This window comes from Triplophysa rosa, linkage group LG22 (assembly GCF_024868665.1).
Source record: "Triplophysa rosa linkage group LG22, Trosa_1v2, whole genome shotgun sequence".
In the NCBI taxonomy this organism is placed as follows: domain Eukaryota; kingdom Metazoa; phylum Chordata; class Actinopteri; order Cypriniformes; family Nemacheilidae; genus Triplophysa; species Triplophysa rosa.
Genome location: NC_079911.1, coordinates 19,065,698 through 19,079,255, shown reverse-complemented (window position 1 = coordinate 19,079,255; position 13,558 = coordinate 19,065,698). Strand labels below are relative to the sequence as shown.

General features: G+C 39.2%; 1 protein-coding gene across 6 annotated transcripts in view; it reads right to left on the bottom strand.

Annotated features, from left to right (window-relative positions):
* Positions 1–13,558, bottom strand: part of pdlim5b (PDZ and LIM domain 5b) — a 48,154-nt gene that overhangs the window by 13,006 nt on the left and 21,590 nt on the right. For 3 of the 6 annotated variants that reach the window (XM_057321845.1, XM_057321847.1, XM_057321848.1), the window contains 2 exons: positions 7,601–7,628; positions 5,865–6,397 (listed from right to left, as the gene is read on the bottom strand). In XM_057321845.1, coding sequence (XP_057177828.1) covers positions 5,865–6,397; positions 7,601–7,628 — 561 coding nt within the window. Of the gene's footprint in view, positions 1–412; positions 434–1,264; positions 1,282–5,864; positions 6,398–7,600; positions 7,629–13,558 lie in introns of all 6 variants that reach the window. The other 3 variants (XM_057321849.1, XM_057321851.1, XM_057321850.1) reach the window with 2 other exon arrangements.

Here is a 13,558-nt window from a genome sequence, read left to right as displayed (position 1 = left end):
TCTAATGGCTACTTCCAGCAGGATAATGCACCATGTCACAAAGCTCGAATCATTTCAAATTGGTTTCTTGAACATGACAATGAGTTCACTGTACTAGAATGGCCCCCACAGTCACCAGATCTCAACCCGATAGAACATCTTTGGGATGTGGTGGAACGGGAGCTTCGTGCCCTGGATGTGCATCCCACAAATCTCCATCAACTGCAAGATGCTATCCTATCAATATGGGCCAACATTTCTAAAGAATGCTTTCAGCACCTTGTTGAATCAATGCCACGTAGAATTAAGGCAGTTCTGAAGGCGAAAGGGGGTCAAACACCGTATTAGTATGGTGTTCCTAATAATCCTTTAGGTGAGTGTATAAAGGTATCTAAACGTACAGTCGCTCTCGTAAATGGACGTTTCTACTTACTTTAAAATACTCTGAGGTCCGCTAGAGAAATAAATGGCAAGAAATAATTGTAGTATTCGCCTAATAATTTGTGCAAATTGAATTTATTTGCATTTGTGCATGCAACTAATTGTCAAGTTAGTGTGTGAACCAAGAATCGTGTGTGCAGTTAAACACAAGTTAGCAAAAATCAACGTGCGGTAATGAACACAAAACTACGTTCTAGATGTCTGTGCCAACTTACATTCAATACTCATATCCACACCACAAAAACGCTGTCAACAGGGCTGAACATGCTTTGACACCGAACATTTGAAGAGTTTGGTTCCAAAATGAGATTCAAAAATCATGTTTTTTATTATGTTATGTTTTATTGTGTTAGTTAGCTGTATTTTTTTGTTATTATGGCTTAAATCAAAACAAACCAACTGCAGTTTGATTGATATTCATTGGAATGCACAATACAAAACATGTTTTAATGAAGTTATCTCATTTTGGAACCAAACTCTTCATTTTCACAACGTGGACAGACTGATGTCTCTTCACACCACAAGATGGCACCGCATGCACTGAACTCACTCTATCTGCAACAAACCAAACTCATCTTTAGGAATCTCTCACTTGAACAATACCGCTGTAAATGTCACCCGCTATTTATACTGCCGTGCACAACACTGGAGAACTGAAGACTGACAGCAACACGTGTGCCCTACATCGAGTTCTGATGTTACCGTAACTGTACCAAATGAACCAACTCGCTTCAAAATCATCAACATAAACTTTCATCGACTGACAGGTGAGACAGGTGAAAAACTACAGTGATGGTGCGTGCGTGACCCAACACAAACAGACACACAGATCTAGAACACTAACTTTGTCATGGGCTCTCCCTGTTGAGAGAGAGAGAGAGAGAGAGAGAGACGGGCAGTGAGACATTTCAATCTGAAGTACTGAAGATCAATCAAAGATCACACCAAAACCATGCAAAAACTCACACATGCACTGAAAACCAGAAGAAAACGCTGCAGGATGAAACCGCAAACACAAACGTGAGAGTGTAGTCTTGTTTAACATTCATGTGTGCTCTTGGGTTGCCAGTTATCACAAAACTCAGTATTCAGATACATTTAGAAATTATTTACAAATTAAACTAAATGTCTAATGTCAGATACACAGATGTGCAACAAATTGAAAGCGTAACTAACTTTTCCACATATTGAAAACTGGCTCAAATGTTTCATTTTGTTAATATGTTTCAGTACATAAATAGTAATGAAAGCCAAAATGTTACCTGCATTGAATAAATATTTTCACCTGAGATTCGGAGACCGATTTCAGTGGCTTAAAAATGACTTAAAAGATAACAGCATCATTCTTTTAGTTTTATATAGAGATCGGAAGGCTTAATAGCGATCTTTGTTGCAATACATGCCAACGGTGACAGTTTAACAATGAGGGAAAAACACTTCTAGTGTTCTTTTTTCAAAGGTTTGAATGCCTGTAACTACAAAAGTATGAAAGCTTTCTTTAAGAATCTTTATCACAAATACATTTGTTGTTTGGTATTTACATTTATAAGGCACCACATTGTACAATCGCAGAGATGTGAGGATCTCAATATGGGCCAAAAAAACAAATGTGGCTCACTTTGCATACAGCTGATACTTGTTGTATTTAAAGTCCCCGTGAACCGGAAGTTGCGATCGTTTTTACTTCCGTATTCTAATACATTTCAGAGTGAAAAATCATTTCAAAGGAGAAAATTAGTGGGCGTGGCTTGCGTTTTTCACTGTGAATTGATTGGATGTGTAAAAACAGCTGTTGAGTTAACGGATGCTCCGCCCAAGCCGTCTAGTTTACGTCATTTGAGATGGATAGTCGTTTCAGAGCGGAAGTGCATTTCAGATTTTAACTGAAGATTATGAGGGTACATGAATTTTAAAAAGAAAATGACCCACATAAGCTATTTACTATAAACGGCGCAATATTTCACGGAAAAATAAGAATCGTCGTTTTTAATTTCACTGGGACTTTAAAGCGGAGCGACAACTGAATATTAACAGGCAAGAAGTGGGTGTCTCAATTCACGTCGGGGAACGTTTCAGCCTTACACACAAAGACACAGTTACAGCGTTACGAGCCGATCACGTCACACATCATCCAGCCTTCACAAGCGCTTGACCACAAACTCTCTGTGTTTTCCATCTAAGACGCCGATACTAATTGGTCGAGTCGGTAAACGCTCCTGGAAACTCGTGCAGGGAATTTTACAAACATTCCCGTGGATTCCTGCGGGACATACATAGTAAATGAGCGGCATTAACCAGACTGGCAGCGGCAGGTAGACGTAAACATATGGAGACGCACAGCCCTATAAACACACGGGTTATTGAGAGGACATCAGATCACCGAGCAGGAAACACGGCACAGGTGCGGCCAACACCACACCCGCTTTACAATCCCAACACATGGGCATCTGGACCGGCTGAACAGCGGGACATCTGTTTCAGCGTGTTTCTGGCTGGTTGCTAGGGAAAACTGTAAGGTTGCTAGGTGGTTCATTACTAGCCAAAAGATCCCAGGCCGAGGGACATGCAATGTCTGTTTTTCTTTTTATTTGCTTGTTATGCCACCAGATGAAAAGTGTGAACACACTCCAAGCTACAGAAAAACCTTTGTCTCGCTTCAGGTAGAAATTTAACATAGTCCTTTGTGATTTTTCCAGAAACCGCTCATCTGTATGGAGAGGAAGCAAACATTCTGCTAAATGTCATTTTGTGCTCGACAGAACAAAGAAAGTCAGACAGGAAGATCAGACATCAGGGCGGGTTAATGATATTTAGGCGAAGTTCCTTTAAGATAAGCAGAGAAGATGATATTATACACTATCCCGCCACTAAACCTCTCGGGATAACCCATCAGCGCTCCGGGGATGCGACCTGTTCTCTGCTCTTTTCCTGTTGACTGAACTAACACAGGAATTAGGAAGCTCATAATAATATTTTATGAAGAACACACCCAAAACAACCAGAGGTGACAACGGCAACAAATCAGAGAAATATTCGGATCCATTCAATATTCTCTGTCATCTTAAAGGGACAGCTAACATGAAAATCCTGTCATCATTTAATCACCTACGAGATGTTCCAAATCTGTGTACATTTCTTTGTTCTGATGAACACAGAGAAAGATATTTGGAAGAATGCTTATAACCAAACAGATCTTGCCCCCCATTGACTCCCATACAGTGTTAGGTAAGTTACTCTGAAAAAGTAATTAACTACTAGTTACTAATTACATATTAAATGGTGTAATTAGATTACTATACAAATTACTCTTTTCAAAAAGTATTTAATTACTTGTTACTAATGACTTTCTATATCCTATATAAACTTTGATTAGTTAAGTGATTCAAGGATCGAAATGAAACGGCTCTTTTAATTAATTTAAATAAATAATAATAATAAGTATTATTATTGACTGACTGAAGTATTACAAATGTGAGAATTATACATTAAAGCACAGATTTTAAAGTTAGACTTTGAATTTTGATGTCAGTTCCACTATTGCACACACATATATTACACAAAGTATTTAGTTTAATTACATCAGAAGTAACTGTAATTAAATTACAGAAAAAATTAGAGTAATCCCTTACTTTACTTTTTCGAGGGAAAGGTAATTAAATCACAGTAACTAATTACTTAGTAACTAGTTACACCCAACACTGCTCCCATAGTAGGAAAAATTACTTTATCTTTTTTTGTTCCGTTAAACACAAAAGAAGATATTTTGAAGAATGTAGGACAGCAAACAGTTCTGAGGCACTTTTAGGCACCTTTGTATTTTTCCTACTATGGGAGTCAATGGTGGCCAAGATCTGTTTGGTTATGAGCATTCTTCCAAATATCTTTCTCTTGTGTTCATCAGAACAAAGAAATTCACACAGATTTGGAACAACTCGAAGGTGAGTAAATGATGACAGGATTTTTATTTTTGGGTGAGGTATCCCTTTAAAGCATACTAACATAACAAATGTTGACATTCTACTCAAACCATCCAAACCAGAACAAAGAAAAAACTGAACTCCAGTAGAAATAGTGCAAACTAACCGCAGCGCTTCTAAAGCCTCTCAACGTCTTCGAGATTCTTTCCTGCACTTGTTTTTCTCATTCTGTGGTCAGAGTTTAAAGCACAACTGTGTTTACTCGGATCTGCACATGTGGGACAGTTTGCGTGTTTACTAGAGTCAATAAAAGCACATGAGAGAACATGTGGCACGCTGTTACGACTTTACGAGATTTCTTTCATCTATTGTTGAGTTCAGTCATAACTTTATCCACCGAGTAATTCAAACCACTGATCTATTTAAACAAACACACATCATCTGTGTTTCCTCGCATAAAAAACAAAATATGAATCATTAAAAAACACACATACAGGTAAATATTATAGTAGCTAACACAAAACTAAAATCTGCCCTTCTTCTGCACAAACCAGCGATGTCTTCACCTGACTCGGGGTGGAACAGGTTCATCTGTGCAGGTAGCAGATGCCCTTCGGTCTGAAATCACTGGATAATTCATTTGGCACGGACGGTCGCAAGCTCCTTGTCATGTTTTGGAAAACCCTTGCTTTTAAAGTTGACTCCCAATTTTCCTGTCTGCTTCGCCACAGAGAGATCTGCATATTGTCAAAACACCCCACCGACTACAACTGTCTCTCTTACACACAACCAACTTCACGTCAATACCAAACACAGACTTTGAAAAATTACTGTGGGTTATTTACAACTTCACGGTCTGCATTTTTCGCAGACCATCTTACCATAAAGCACGATTAAAAATAAAGGACAAAGTAACAGATTACTGGAAGATAATCAAGATATTGATAATATTCTGAGTTTCCCGAAGATGCTAATTGTTACTTTTGTAATGTTACAATTTCTCATATTCCATCTTAACAACGATTGATTCTCCTGAAAACAATAAAAACTACAGGGTCCATAAAACTCCTGCTTCATGTTTTTAACATTCTTGTTTAAAATCTAAGAAAAACTATTTTTCAGTCTTTCAGTTTGTTTAAACGTTCCTTTCTCAAAAAACACAAAATAATTTTACTTAAGAAGGCAAAAAGCAAAAACATCTGTATGCTTTGTTTGTGCCGTGTTGCATTATAAAAAAATAAAAATAAACTGTCGATCTTTCCGGGGTTTTCTTTTCCGAAAAAAACAAAGCTCAATAGTTGAAAGGATTTCATGTGGTAAAAGAAAAGAAGTCGTACAGTGGTCTAGAAGTTGTAAATAACCCGGTAAATTCATAAAACCAAGCAAAAACAAAAAAGTCCTATTCTTAATAAAACAAACAACATCCGCACCTCCGATAACAGCGAGAAAGGTTTTGTGAAAGCACAGATAAAGTAAACCGAGAAAATAAAGGTAAAGTTCAGGGTTCGGTCCGTACGCCCCACCTACCCGTTAAGCTGTTCCCCTTTGCTCTCCAGAAGACCCCGCCTTTGACCGATGGCCACCTCACAGGCATTCTCATTGGAGTAGAGGTTGATGGGCGTGTTATAGACGGAGGGCTGAGGGGCGGTGGGCGCAGAGGAGGGACCGGTCACTCTCGCTGGGGAGGAGGAGCCAGAGGAGGAAGCAGAGGAGGAGTTGGCGAAAGGGGAGCGTCCGGAGGCGGGCTTAGGGGCGGAGCTAGGCGAGGACAGGGTGCGGCTGGTGCCACCGCCCAGTGGGAAGGGAGGCTGAGGGGGCTGCTGGGATGGAGCTGCTGGTGTGAAAGCGGATGAGGCCGAGGGGATGGAGGCTTTGGGTGCCGCGGACGGTGTGGGGCTCAGGGACGGACTGACTGATCTCACGGTGCTAAAGCCGCCTCCGAAGGGACGTGCCGTCTTGTTGTAGGGGTTGGTGCCAGGGGTGAGGTTGGCAGTGCTGGTGGAGGTTGTGCTGGCCGGCGGTTGGCTGATGGGCACAGGCTTTACAATCTCCTGGGCTTCCTTCAGAAGGTGATAAAACACATGCAACACACGCTCAAACCACAGCACACGCATGCAGTTCCCTCATAACAGAGCTCAAATACACTTTATTCATAAGATACTGGGTTCTCACACAATGAAAAGTTCAGACCTCCACGAGGTTTGCGATTATGGATTTTCTTTGTTTTTTGTCTAAAGCGAGAGCCAGGAGTAGTTATTGAAAAAGAGATTTATGATTCATTTTTTCTTAAAACCTCAAGATTAATTTTACATTTTGGATTACAGGATAAAAGCTTTTATACTTTGTTGTATTCAGACCTTTTTTGATCATAATTGTTTGTAATAATCAAGGTTATTATAGTTTACTAAAACGATTAAAAAACCGTGTATTGAAATAAAAAAAGTATTATTTTAAAACTAATTTTTATGAAAACAAAAATATATATTAATGTTGCCTCAGAAATAAACTGAAATTTAATTCGTTTATTTTATTATTATTACCTGAAAAGAAATGTAAACTAAAATAAAAATAAATTCATCTTATAGCAAGATAAAATTAAACAAATAAAAAATAAAATGAAATGCATTACATAAAAGAATAACTAAAATATCAAATAAAAGCACATTCAAAATATTCACAAAACTATAATAACTCTGAGAACAAAACTATAATATTTCTGGTAATAATTTATAAATCGTACTGATTGAAACAGATGATCAAATTCAATACTATATTCAATAAAGAATAAAATATAAAATGTAACTAATTTGTATTTATTGGTGTGTATCTTTTTAAATGTACATAATATAAACTACCCAAAAAATATTTTCAGGTCACATGTAACCATGGGAACCCAAATATCTGGGAATTATGTCAGTAAAATTAGAACACACTATAATTTAAGAAGTAAACTGTAATGAGGGAAAGCAGAGAAATTCAGATATATCCGTCAGTCCCGTGCAACAAGTCATGCATTTAAAACATGCAGCATCACTGTGTGCCCTAACCAGGTGTGATGCAAATGAAAGAATAATGAACGTTTGTGGCATCTTTAAGCACACACGGCAGCATGCATTTTGTGCACTACTAAGGGCTCATGCACCAGCTTTGTAACTACTATTGAGATGAATGCTGAAGGGTCGCTTCTCCAGACATCTTTGCTCAAATATGTTCAGGGCATGATGCTACATATTTACATTATATTTAGTTTGAACTCTACATACCTTCTCGTTTTTAGTAACACCGGAAGATCTGCAAAGAGAAAACAGATATTACCATCAGGCCACTTATCATCAATTAAGACACATGTACCCCATAGAGAACGTCTGTGTTAAGACTACACTGACTGCCTTTCAAACTCATTCCCCCCGTATGCTGCATTACACGGCTCGTAAATAAATGAAAAGAGAACACGAATGGCATTCATTCCCAGCATCCTCCATTCAACACTGCCAACAGCTGAGGGGCTCCATACAGCTGATAGCAGTTCAGCGGCGATCTCTCGCACAGTGTTGAAATAACGTCATAAATCACATTGTACATCATCTACAGCAGAGTTCAGTCTCAGATGAGCCATAATCACAGAGGAGAAAACTCACTTTAGTAGCTGAACTGATGCGGGAGATTTCCAGATGAATCTCTGGGTGGTTTGGCAGCTCTGACACCAAGATAAACATGTTTCGCTCCTTTATTTTACATGTGCACATATGGACGGAGTGTATAGTATAAAGACGAGGGCGGATCAGAGATCACAGCATGGAAACCGTAGGAACCCACCTTTCAATTTAAAGTGACAATCGCCACGGGCTGGGTTTGAAACAACATCTCTGCAAACGGTTTAGCAGATTTGAATCTTTTTACCTTCAAGCAGAAGTTGAAGTCGCACGACTACATATCTAAAATAACTGCCGGGGGGAAGACACCAAAGATGCGTCAGAAACCGCTCCCTATGTCCTATATAGTGCACTATATTAATTGGTGAAACAACTTCATTCCCTGTTTCTTCACTCATTTAGCCTATACCCACAATGCACTCTGATTTTGAGTCTGCAACTGACGTGTACTTGCTAACTCACAATTTTGTAGGTTCCAATGACTTAAGGAAATCCCAAAATGTTGTCTACGCAATGTACCTTCATACAAATATTTTCTAATCTTTTAAATAAACATGTCATGAACAATATTAACCTTACCATCTTTTTAATATTAAATATATTTAAAATAAATGTAATAGTAGCCTAAATAAACATGATAGCAGTTGTTTTAGTTTTCTTCAGAATTCTATAGACCGTAATAATTGTATTAAATAGACGATTTGTTGTATTGTGTTTTATGTTCATTTGATTAAATAAGCAATATGTTGAATGGGTCCTGCAGTTTGGTCGCATTTAAACAAACCATATGGTACATTGACATGTAGCGGCACTCTGTTGTTTGTGAATGTGTACCGGAAGTTCAGGTGGGGTCACAAAAGTGCACACGCTCAGTAATGTTTGTTTATGTTGTTAAGATGAAACCGTCTATTTATTCTATTTGTTAATTATTAATTATTAATGACATGATCAATATTATGATATTTATAATCCATAACGCTACAAAAATCATTTATACAAGAAAGGGGACAATATACTGTATGATGCATGCTATTTACACCAGTGTCTGAAATCTCTCACTCATTTTCGTTCACTTTCTCCCTATATAGTGGACTTCAATGTCATTCACGATATAGGGAATAGTGAAGGAGTGAGTGGTTACAGACACAGCACTAGATAGTCGATCGGACTTTTGCAGTTTTATAGCTGTAAATGCTGTTAATTCCCGGACAGCCATAACGTCCCGGATTGTCATAATTTGCATTAAACAACAATATCACGCTGTGTGGAATACTGCCAAATGACTACATGATAAACGCAAATGTGAAAAGTATCCGATACTATCAGACACAAACACTTCAATTAAACACGCAACATAATGAGGTCACACGACAACTCCACACACAACCGTCGCCATTCGTCCGTCGATAAAAAGCTGCATTTGTATCGACCTGAATCCGTTCTCATCATCCTAAAAAGGAATGTGTAAATAAAGCTCCTGTGGACGGCCATCAGGGTTCATATTTTTGAGGTTCTCATGTGTGCGAAACATTCCTGTCACACTGTCTAGACGGCTTCATTAAATCAACATTAAACCCAGCACGAGGTCACATAGCTCATAAATAACCTCTGTCCAGTGGACAGGCGACAAACGGGCTCTTTCCACACACAAAAAAAACACTGTGACTCGGCATAATTGGTTCCGGCTCGTGTTCTCAAGCTCTTCCATATTAGGAAGACGAGACCAAGCGGTTCTGCAAGAGGAGTGGTCGTTTCTCAAGAGTCTCTCTTGGCTGAACGCTTGGGCTCATGATGAGGGTGAAGGTGGGGTGCTGCCGAGGACACAATGAGGACGTTAAAAGCGCTCATACAAAAAGCCTAACACCCAGAGGGGACACACGTGAACAATAGAAACACAGACGGGAAGCAGACGGTGTGGAAGTGGACAGGGTCACACACAGATAACATCTCAAAGGTGAAGTGTGTCAGTTCTGGGAAGAAATGATACAATGATCAGGTCAGGATGAACCAAAGCAAATAATGAAACTGTTTCCTGACCACTTAGTCCATCTGCTGCAGGTCCAGATCCCACCTATACACGTCATCGGTCAAGTCCAATGGGGGGATAGCAATGGAGAGAGAGAGAGAGACAGCTGCACACTGTCCTGTGCACTCAAGCCGTGTAACATTTTACAACCACCATCCACATAAAAGAAGCCTCCAGACATAATCACACACTAGATTCACCCGAACACATGCAAACATGCGTGAATCACCTCACCGACTAAACATGTGTCATCTGAAGATTTCTGCGGCAGAACCCAAAACCCACGCTCTTTCAAACGTCTGTCATTTATGACGTCATCGTTCCGTTGTGTAAGAGATGTTGCATCAACACCGACACCAATAAAGTCGAAGAATTCGAAAAAAATACAGATGATTTCCATTCATGCAATTGACAAACACGATTATACAAAATGACTTCAAGGCATTCCTTTTATTCGTTTTTGGAGATCGAACCCACAATCTTTGCGTTGCAAACCCAACGTTCTACCAGTCGAGCTACAGGAACAAAGATCACATTGTCCATGTTCATTTTCGTGAGACAAAACAAACAAGCACGTGGGAGCTTGAATTACTACCGAATTTACTTCTCGAGTCAAAATCTGACCTTGTGAATTATTCAACTGTTATTTTACTCAACGAAACATAAATAACCCAACTGATCTGCTTGCAGTACAGTCACTTTCACACGCTGTTGTGCCCAAGGCTGTGACAGACCGACAAAGCATGCTGGGAAACATGCAGGAGGCGGAGCGGGTTTCGACAGCACATGAGCCAAAATCAACAGCGTGACATGACAATCCTCCGTTCCCTTATCAGTCAACATGTATTTAAAGACCCTTTCACGCACACACAATAGACAAACCCACATCCCTTGTTTCCACTGCCGCGCGTTAAATATTGAAACACATCTGCTGTCAGCAAAGGATGATAACTTTCAAACTCAAAGACAAAGAGAAAAGCTACAGTAAACATTCGGTCTCTTGTTGGGCTCTCTATACAAAACCATGTTTTCCTGAATAGCAAGAAGGCCGTGGAAAATTGCTAGTGTCACACCGATGCCACAAATTGACAGTAGATACAGCACAACAAGTGCAGACTTCTTCAATGGGTTTAGTGTTTCTGCATTTGAGTTTCTCAAGAGGCATTTCAGTTTTATAGCTGCTGCGCATTTCACTCCAATAGAGGCCAGATGACCTGTGAGGAACTAGATCTTCTTGTGCTTACTCTATTTTAAATTGTTTAATAAAACCGAAATATTAGGAACGAAACGCTTCATTGAAATAGTATATGGTATCCGTTAAAGTCCCAGTGAAATAAAAAATGACCATTCTTATTTTTTCATGAAATATTGCAGCGTTTGTAGTAAATGGCTTATTAATGTGGGTCATTTTCTTTTTAAAATTCAAGTACCCTCATAATCTTCAGTAAAAATCTGAAAATGCACTTCCACAGCATCTGTTAACTCCTCCCCTTCAACGGTCAGTCTGCTGCCAGTTTCATTTTCTTTTCACTCGGAAATGTGTCAGAATACGGAAGTAAAAACGATCGCAACTTCCGGTTCACGGGGACTTTGAAGCACTAAGGCACATCATGCCAAACAATATCCTTTAGCATTGACTAAATTCACAATAAACCCCAGACTCCAGTATCCTATTTCTGAATAATGATCCTACAATAGTAAATGTTATATTTTGGGGAAAAAGCACAGGCACCATGGCAACTGTTTGTTGAGACTGATGATGTCTGAACGGTAATGAAAGCCATAAGCCCGACGGGGATCCGAATATGAGCTCCTGAAACTGATTTCCTCTTGTTATACACACACACAGACTCAAACGCACAAACAGATGTTTCATAATGTCTCTCACAGATCCTTTCTAGACGTCAACCGCAGGCAAACGCAACCCGAGGAACACTGGAACGGAGCGGGTCACCTGTTTTTCCACTTAGACACGCACTCTTCCACCTCGATTGTTAAATACCTGCATTTAAATCCGCTTGGAGACGAAGACGTGGAGACTAAGAGAGAAAATATGTAGACAAAATGGATTTTCCGTTCAAAAGTACAAAGTTGAGACACGACTGCAGGATGACATTCCAACATTTCCAAGAGATTCATTATCATCTCAAGTGGAATAAACTGGAAATAAACTGTGACAAATAAAAACATCATATATATAACTTGATGAAATAATGAATTATGTGAAATAGGAGGGAAGGTTTCAAAGTGAACAAACAGTGCTGCATGAAACATAAACAATTGAAGATCACGCTTAGGAACCAGAGGTGAACGTCTTGTTATGAAGTCAATTTTGGAACGTGGATTTTAAGCTGAAAGTCGGCCTCCATAATGGTTTACGGACGGACGTATGGAAGAACTCAACCAGTGGGAAAATGACATCATGCACCAGTTGACAGGGTTCGAGCCAAAAGTGTGACCTCAGATGACAACACCTCGCCAGCCATACCAGAGCTGACCTCGGCTCAGTGGGGGACAAACGCGTACGGGATGGAAACGTCATATTATATTAGTTCATGTGGAGAGTTTTCAGACCACTCCAAAAGAAGCAGAGAGCCAAAGCAGCACCTCAGAGAGACGCTTTATCTGTGAGCTCAGCAGACAGTTTTCTTCATTGTTTTGTGGCCAGCCGTGAAATCTTCCCTAAATAGAGAACACGGAGTACGATGATGACACAAAGGAATAGTTTACACAGAATTTAAGACTTCCTTTCCTCAGTTGAACGGAAGCAACGTTTTTTATATAAAAATAATCAAGTCTCCAAATGTTGAAGCTCAGAAAAAACAAGCATCCATCAAAAAAGTCATCCAAAAGACTGAAATAAGGCAACATAGAGATAACTTTAAATCTTATTGTTTCTTGTGACTAAGTCCAAAAAGTAAGAACCAGTGATATTTGAATCATCTGGATTACTTTTATGATGGATAAAAAAACGAATGAAAAGAGGAAGTCATGTACAGCTGCTGAAAAAAATAAGAGACCATTTCAAAATTACTTTCCGTTTTCTGAATTGACTATTTATAGGTGTGTTTAGGTAAAATGGTCATTTTTGTTTTGTTCTCTGAACTACTAACAATATTTCTCCCAAATTTCAAATAAAAACATTGCTTCTTTTTGCGTTTATTTGCAGAAAATGAAAACTGGAGAAGCAGGTGAAAATAACAGAAATGTGTTTTTTCAGGTCTAAAATACTGCAAAGAAAAGAAGTTCAGATTCACTTCAAAAGAGTAAATATTTTGTGATTTTTAAGGTCCTACTTTGGTTTATGGAGTGTCCGACAACAAGTTTACGTACATACACAGTGTAAAAACACTTTCATTTTCTAATAACAGGCAGTTATTGTTAACTTACTTCGTGAGTGACTCTCAAATGATTCGTTCGGCGATTCATCCGTCTAATCCCCTCCTTTCTGTCAGCCTACTCTGATCTGATTGGTCACATGGTCTAGTCTGCTGTGATCTACCGCGTACAGCGTCGCAGTGTCGCAAATGGAACGTAGATTA